The sequence below is a fragment of the Cnephaeus nilssonii genome, assembly GCF_951640355.1.
Source record: "Cnephaeus nilssonii genome assembly, chromosome: 20".
NCBI classification, from domain to species: Eukaryota; Metazoa; Chordata; class Mammalia; order Chiroptera; family Vespertilionidae; genus Cnephaeus; species Cnephaeus nilssonii.
This window is the reverse complement of record NC_137091.1, coordinates 33,448,832-33,456,969: the sequence shown is the minus strand read 5'-3', so window position 1 is coordinate 33,456,969 and position 8,138 is coordinate 33,448,832. Positions and strand designations below refer to the sequence as shown.

The 8,138-nt window shown below is 47.8% G+C and overlaps 1 protein-coding gene across 1 annotated transcript in view; it reads right to left on the bottom strand.

Moving 5' to 3' along the window:
- Positions 1-448: 448 nt before the first annotated feature.
- Positions 449-8,138, bottom strand: part of TDRD12 (tudor domain containing 12) — a 92,143-nt gene continuing 84,453 nt past the window's right edge. The window contains exons 27-32 of the mRNA XM_079799355.1: positions 5,150-5,259; positions 3,970-4,030; positions 3,776-3,889; positions 3,537-3,690; positions 3,393-3,459; positions 449-2,737 (exon numbers count right to left, since the gene is read on the bottom strand). Of these exons, the coding sequence (XP_079655481.1) occupies positions 2,646-2,737; positions 3,393-3,459; positions 3,537-3,690; positions 3,776-3,889; positions 3,970-4,030; positions 5,150-5,259 (598 nt within the window). The 3' untranslated portion in view covers positions 449-2,645. The remainder of the gene's footprint in view (positions 2,738-3,392; positions 3,460-3,536; positions 3,691-3,775; positions 3,890-3,969; positions 4,031-5,149; positions 5,260-8,138) is intronic.

Sequence of the window (8,138 nt, the reverse complement as noted above, 5' to 3'; positions counted from 1 at the left end):
GCACTCAGGGAAATGCTGTCTAAAAAAATTTAAAAATAAACACTTCTGTGAAAACACTAATTTTATTGATATACTTCAAAAGAGATCACACAACTAAATATGGGAGCGATTTTAGAAACATAAAGACAAAGTATTTTTACCTTATATTTCAGAAATCTTCCCCAAACATGAAATCAGTACATATTAATAGAACAAAAAAACAATTAGTTGTTTACATTTCACAAGCCAGTGTCCTATGTCCTGCAAAACGTTATTTAGATCTTCAAACAGTAAATATAAGTGTCTGAAAAAAGAAATGAAGGTTTAAGCCTCCTCCCCTGTAATTTATTTTTTTAATCCTCACCTGAGGACATGTTTTGTTTCCTTTTCTCATTGATTTTAGAGAGGAAGGGAGAGAGAGAAACATGGATATGAGAGAGAACCATTAAGTAGTTGCCTCCCCTAAGTGCCCCGATTGGGGATCAAATCTGCCAAGTATGTGCCCTGACCAGGAATTGAACCCACAACCTTTTGGTATATAGGACGACACTCCAACCAACAGAGCCACCCGGCCAGGGCCTCCCCCGTACTTTCATTTAGCTGTTTGTGAACCACAGTGAACGAGCATTTCGTCTTCTTTGAGAGCAGGCCCGCAGCATTTGCACATGGGAACACATTTGTGCAGCTCTATTACTTGCTATTATTTGCTGTGTTTTACAAGAGCCTGCGTACACTGAGCATCGACTGCAGGTGGCCGACAAGCCAGGGAAAGCCAGTGCAGCTCAGGAGGCTGGCCGCCACCCCAAGGCCTCCTGCAGCCGGAGCAAAGGCTGTGCCCAGACACCGACACCTCACAGGACTTAGGAGAGCTCCGCAGCCCGAACCTTTGCCAGCAAAGACACAGAGCTTCCCATTTCCAGGCTGCGCACCGTGTCCTCCTGCCAGGGCGGTGGTCTGCCCTCCTGCTCGGAGCCGCCTCCCACAACAGAGGCCCTGAGCAGCAGCGCTCTGGGCACCTCCCGAGGAGGGGCAGCATGGTAAGCAGAAGGTCTTGTTTTACAGATGAGGAAACTGAGCCAGAGTGGGATCCAAACCTGCCCACGGGACAGCCTGGCGCCAAGAGTTTACCTCTCTTTCACACGGTGCTTCCAGCTGGGAGATGCAGCACCTGAGCACGTGTGCGTTCTGGTGTATAAAAGAATAAAGACCTCGGGGCCAGTCGCACAGTCGCGTTCCAGCAGCCGCTCTTCCACCTCTGGGCGCGGCTGCCAGACTCACACTGAATGAAGATGTGCACAGCGTTGAAGATGTGCACAGTGGCTCTCTCTACCTTTTCCAAGTCACATGAAAAGTCAGGCTCTGGGCGCCACAGTTAAGGGGTAGTGGCAGTACACCTTCCTCCCAATTGTCTTGTGAATCTGGGCGCCACAGCCCCAGAATGGGGCCATGAGTGTTTTTAGGGGTCATCACATCCAGGTGTCCTGAGGGTTACCTGCAGGCAACCCACAGGTCCTTTTCCATTTCCACTGAAGGGGAACCTTTGTCCCATTGGCCCAGGACTCCGCAGGTTCAGAGGGTCCTGCAGGAGCAGTAGCTTACCTCCAGAAAGCGTTGGGTCTGGCTGGTACTGCTGGTATAGCGTTGGTCTGACTGGTATAAGCATTGCAGAAACTGGCTGGTATTGCTGAGGCCACCCCATTTTTATCCCTGAAATATCTTTATATGAAGTAAACTTGTCTGGAATAGCGATCAATACCTTAAGGACAACAGAGGTGCTACTACAAGTTTGAATCCCAACTAACTCATGGCTGAAAGGCTTTGTTAAGCTCTGCCAAGTATGGATTTATGAGACAGAAACTTCAACTTAAATACACAAGATGTTTTTAGGAATGCACCAAACGTAGGTTTAAATGAAAAAAACAAACCAATAGACTAGCTCCAGATAGTACAGTTCATTATCGGAAAGCCAGGCGCTCTTTGTCATTCAACTGGGGTGTGTCAGGATGGGCTTAGAATGACGCAATGAGCAGGACAGCGGGGAAGTGGGGCTGTCAGACAGCACTTCCTGTCTCCGCTCCCACCCTCCTTCAGAGTCTCATCTTCAGCCCTTTTTTAACATTTTTATTGTTTTATTAATTTGAGAGAGAGAGAGAAACATCAATTTGCTGTTCCACTTATTTATGCATTCATTGGTTGATTCTTGTATGTGCCCTGACTGGGGATCAAACCCACCACCTTGGCGTATCGGGACGACACTCTAACCCAGTGGTCGGCAAACTGCAGCTCGCGAGCCACATGCGGCTCTTTGGCCCCTTGAGTGTGGCTCTTCCACAAAATACCACGGTCTGGGCGAGTCTATTTTGAAGAAGTGGCATTAGAAGAAGTTTAAGTTTAAAAAATTTGGCTCTCAAAAGAAACTTCAATCGTTGTACTGTTGATATTTGGCTCTGTTGACTAATGAGTTTGCAGACCACTGCTCTCACCAACTAAGCTACCAGGTCCGGACCTTCAGCCCATTTTAAAATAGATTCAGAATTTCTCATCATTACCAATCCCAGCGCCACCAGATGACCCCGAGTAATAAACAGGTGTGAACGTGACTGCTGTTCTCTAAGGTCCAGTCACTCGGTGGTCCCCATGTCCGCCTCAGGATCGGGCCCACAGGCTCAGTCACTCTCCGTCTCCTCATCCTCCGAAGTCTGGTCACTGCTCTCAATCACTTCTGCTACTTTGCAGGACCGGTTTTTAGACGTTACAACTAAAAGAGTCACATATTATTTTAAAACGTGTTAACTAAGGGCTAATTAGCAAATCCTTTCCCCTCCCGTTATTCTGGTCAATGTAGAAAAAGTCTCTTGGGCTCTACCTCTATCTATTTTGCAACTTATTTTATGATTTCATTATTTGAGGCAGGAAATGAACAGGTGAAATTTGCCTGCTTATAAATAAAATTTTCTCCTAGGAAAACTACCTGTAAAAGTGTTTTAAGAAGGTATGCTGCCCTAACCGGTTTGGCTCAGTAGATAGAGCGTCGGCCTGCGGATGGAAGGATCCCAGGTTCGATTCCGGTCAAGGGCACATGCCTGGGTTGCGGGCTCAGTCCAACCTGCAGGAGGCAGCCAATCAATGATTCTCTTTCATCACTGATGTTTCTATCTCTCTCTTCCTCTCTGAAATCAATAAAAATATATTTAATAAAAAAGGTATGTTTATAACCAAGAATTGATAGCTCCTCAAGCTGGGACATGTAGCATCAAGATCAACCACAGGAAGAAAACTAATCCCTAAGGGCTTTACATGAATCACCCATCTCCCCAAAGGCCACACATTCCTACGATCAGCCGAGTGACTATGTCCACCCGTGGCACTCAGGACCCACCCCTCTCTCTAGGGACGGGGACATCCCCTCTTACCCTTGGAGAAGTGGCTCTCCTCTTCACATTCTTCCCAGTGATCAAAATCGAAAGTCACATTAGGATTCTGTACAATAAAAATGTACATTAAGTGAGAAAATAACACACGCTCAGGTTAAGACCAGCCAGTTAATTTCAACTCACCCTCTGTCTGAGTAAGCTACACCACGATTCCCTTCTCTCTTTTGCCAGAGTGATTATAGGTTCCTCGTTTTTAATTATGCATTTGCAATCGTCCTTTATTATGTTGGCCTGCAACTCCAAATCAGCCAAGTAAAATTTTTCTCCTACCCAGGCACTAGGTTTACAAAAAAAAAAGAGTCAATTTCTTAAAATGTTGGGAATTATTTCTATTTTACTTTGTAAGATTTACATAAACCTACCTGAAAATGACTCTATCTCTAAAATATTTGCACTTGTAATCTTTTACATTCCTTATTCTTATCTTCAATATGACCACATCGTCTTTTTGGAACCACTGAATTGGGGGGTGGAAGCTGGAGGAAAAGAAAAGGGCTGACATCTCACCACCACTGCCAGGTGAGGACGGAGAGCGCCTCGGGAGGGGCGGCCATACCTTTGCAGAGGCTCCGTCGCTCTGTTCACGGAAGCATCTCCAGTGTTCCCAGGTGAAGCTTCTGTACAAAAGGTCACATTTCCCCAGAGGTTATTTATATACAACTCCATAATGTAAACACATATGTACTTTTTTGCACTTTATGCAACTTTTAGCCGAGGAAGTACTCCCTAAGAGCATAAATTTCATAGTAACCTAAGTATACAGCTGCAAAGAATAATTAGAAAAAACTAAAACGCACTTCACTTAGTAAAACTAATGAAAACGGGCTTTGACAAATAGCTGGGAAACTAAGGTTACTCTCTGAAAAGCACCCACGTTACAATGGTGGCTGCAGGACACACGTGCTCAGACTCCTCCCTGTCTTCACCTGCTAGGACCCACTAAGGTGACTTCCACAGCAGAAGGCAGGGCACTCAAGGAACAATACTAAGCACAAAACTTTCTAAAACGAAGTTACTAAACTTCTCCAGCTAAAATATTTGAAGCTTCCATCCAAAGACGGTGTCCATAGCAACTTGAATAACAATAATCAAAAACTGCAAACAACACAGACAATGGGGCAGTGAGGGCCTGGGGGGATGTGCCAGGGGGGCTGGAGGGAGTCAATGGGGGGAAAAAAGGGACATATGTAATACTTTCAACAATAAAGAATTATTTAAAAAAAAAATAACATCATCGATCAATAGGTGAACTGATGAACTGTGGTATATTCATAGCACAGAAAAATCTCAGCAATAAAAAAATTCACTGCTACACAATTATCTAGATGAATTTCCCAGACGTACGCTGAATGAAGAAGCCACAAGAGTGTATACTATGTGCTTCAGCAAAACTGATGGTGACAGAAGTCAGAGCAGCGGTTACTGGGTAAGGTTCCAGACGAGGAAGGTGCCTAAGGGAGACTGCGGGGTTCTGGACACGTTCTTGGCCTGGTTACTGGACATACACACGTGTAAAAATATCCGGTGAGCGGTGTGCACTTTACGGAATGAACGTTATATCTCAAACAGTAAGACGTGAAAAAGTCACCCCAAAAAACAAACCACTACTGGAAGCTGAATTGTCAAAAATAGGAAGTTGGACAATCACCTTCTCTATAATCCATCTAAAAACGGAGAGCCTACACAGGGGAACATTTCTAATAATGATTTTATTAACCAGCCTTTAAGTAACCAACCATGCTTCCGGTTTTCCAAGTTCGTTCCGGAGTCGGCACCTCTCTCTGAAGCCCCGTCCTCTTGCCGTGTGCTCTGCAGACAGGCGGCATCTTCTGTGGACGGCGGCGCCCTGGACAGAACAGGTGAAGTCAACTCCGAGGAGACAGGCGAAACCTGCTCTGCAGGGACTTCCCAGCCAGAGGCAGGCAGGCAACCAATGGCCATGCTGTGCCCACTCCCACGAGCCACAGGCACACTGAGCTCACGGCTCCTTTACAGACGCCCCAGGGCAGCCAGCCCTGCTCACTCTGTGGGCCTGGCATCAAGCACTGAGTAGATGACTGATACATATTATTAGATAAATGCAGCAACTCATTTGCCAAAGTAAGTTCCCTGTCCAGTCATTCAACTTGAGAATAACATACTGCCCCCACTTTAAAGAGGATAAAAGGGCAGAGTAAAAGCCATCTCCCCCCTGCCCCCCTCCCACCACTGCCATCCCTTCCCTCCCCCTTGCCATCCCCTCGCCTCCTGATCCCTCAGCTCCTCTAACAAGCTTGGGTCTGCTTCTAGAAAGTCTTTGCATATAAAAGCAAATATCTGATCTTTCTCTCCCTCACACACACACATACACACAGGGGCGTGTTTAAACAGAAGGAAATCTACTGAATTCACTTTCCTGCCCCTTATTTTATTGTACTTAATAAAACCAGAGATTAGAGGGCGAACTCCTTTCTCTAAAGTTTTTAAATTGTGTTTCTCTTTTGTTTTTTTCATCAGGTAACCACATTCATGTGGTTTAACCCTTTGCACTTGCTTTTTTCTCGATTCCTTTATTCTAATGCTAACCGTGTCGAGTCACACTCGACATCCGAGTGCAAAAGGTTAATGAATAAAAAAATCTACACAGTGACTCTCCACCCTATTGCCCAGCCACTCAAACTCCTTCCTCATGGTGGCTATGTAATTCATTTTGTGTGCATCCTTTGAGAAGTCAAGCTTAAAGGAGCAAACCTAGGCAACATGTGTACACCTGTGTATGCCCGTGTATACACACACACGCACACCTATGGGGTAAGGGGTCTCCAGGGGACATGACTGACATGCATGAAGCCCGCGGCACTGCCCAAACAGTGGAGAGCAGTGCCCCATGTCCATCCACCAGGACAGGGCAGGGACCCTCCTCAGGACTCGTCCTCTCTCAGGGGAGCAGCACCGGCCCTCCATCGCTCACCCTCTTCCTCCACCACAGCTCTGCCTCCTTCATTAGACCCTCAGCTGTGGGGTGTCCCTTCCTCCTCACCACTCACCAAGTTTCAACTCTCCTCCACCCGGAGCCCAGAGCCTTCCCCAGGGCTTCCTGTGTTCTAGGCTCATACTTCCAACCACGTGACCTGGAATAGGTCCTAAACCAATGCGGTGTCTCCTCCTCTCCAAACGGCCAGCTGCTCCTGGAAAACATCCTGTAGCCACCAACCTGCCAATATCCTCAGTCCTCGGGGCTCAGAGTCCCAGAGTCTCGCTCCCCTGCCTGTTGATGACTAAGCCCTACGTCCTCTTTCCCAGTCTGCTGTAGGAATGGAGCATTTTCCCGGCTCTGACCAGTTACTACCACAGCATCCCTACCCAGCTCCTGGGACGGCGCCTCTTTCCCGGGGGGCTTCTGCAGACCCGCGGTCCCCTGCACCTGTGTTTACGGCCGCAGGTGTGCAATACTCCTGCACAAGCACAAACGGAGTGTGCACAGGGACCCAGCAGAGCACTCTGCACGGAGCTGGGGCTCAATAGCAGCTGCGTTTCAGGTAAGTGATCATCCCAGTTTTGATTAAACCTACTAAGCTGTAATGACATCTTCATTTTAAAAGAAGTATGGGCTCTCGTCCAGCACCCCAGCTTTCGACACCCAGGACCTGCTGACAAGACTCCAAGAGACCACACGCTCACTACAATCCTATTCAGAAACCAGCTCCTTCTCAGCACCCCCACAAAACCATCACAGCACAGGCCACCACCATCCTGCCCGCAGCTCGGCACAGCCTGTGTCCCCTGGCACAGTCTATTCTCAACCAGAAGCCAAGAACCTTTTGACTACATTTCTTCTCTGCTCAAAACCCTAGCATGGTTCCACCTCCTCAGAGTGGAGCCCACTCCCTGCGCGCCACGGGGACAAGATCTGACCCAGGACCGCTCCCACCTCCGCTCCTGCTCTAGTCACCGTCCTTCCTCCTCGTGGTCCCTGTCTTCCCTCACTGCCTGCCTGCATCAGGCCCCCTCCCTGTGTCACTGCTCACCTTCTTGGCCCCAAGACTGCCCTACGTGCCCTTCTGTGTTGATTTGCTTCCCTTCACTCGTCACCACCTGACCCACCTGCTTTGTTCACTACTGTATCTCCAGCTGACACTCAATATTTACTGAATGAATAAATTCTAAAACTTCCACTCTACCTATGGCAACTTTAATTAAAAGTATTTATCTGCTAATTAGGTAAACTGAAACAAAGTTGGACTGAAGAAATATTCCAGCATCTTGCTACCAAAACACACGTGGAGCAAAATGGCAAACCAGGAAGCCCCAAGATCCCACCATTTCCCATCAGAAACACTGCAAGGACCACCAGAAGCTGCCTGAAACAACTATGCAGGAGCTCTGGAAAGTCAAAGGTTTACAGCAGCCAATAAATGTCCAATCCAGAAGCAGCCAGCTTCAAAAGGGGAGGCAGGCTTTGCAGCGTTTCACTTGCCTTTGCCCCACACCCCCGGGGCCTGGCGGGCTTGAGTGGCAGCAGCTTATTCCTGTTCCCCCTCTGAGCGGACCTCTTGCAAACTATCTGCAGGCCATCCAGGTGTCTGGGGAAACACCTGAGGGACTCAGGCACTAGGCTGGTTTGTTTCACAGATCTTGGCACACAGGCAGGAAAGCCGTGGGCACTGTCCAAAAAAGCTGACACCCACAGATGCCCGGACAGGTAGGCATGGAAACCCTCAACAGACCTTTTAAGGCCCAGAGGAG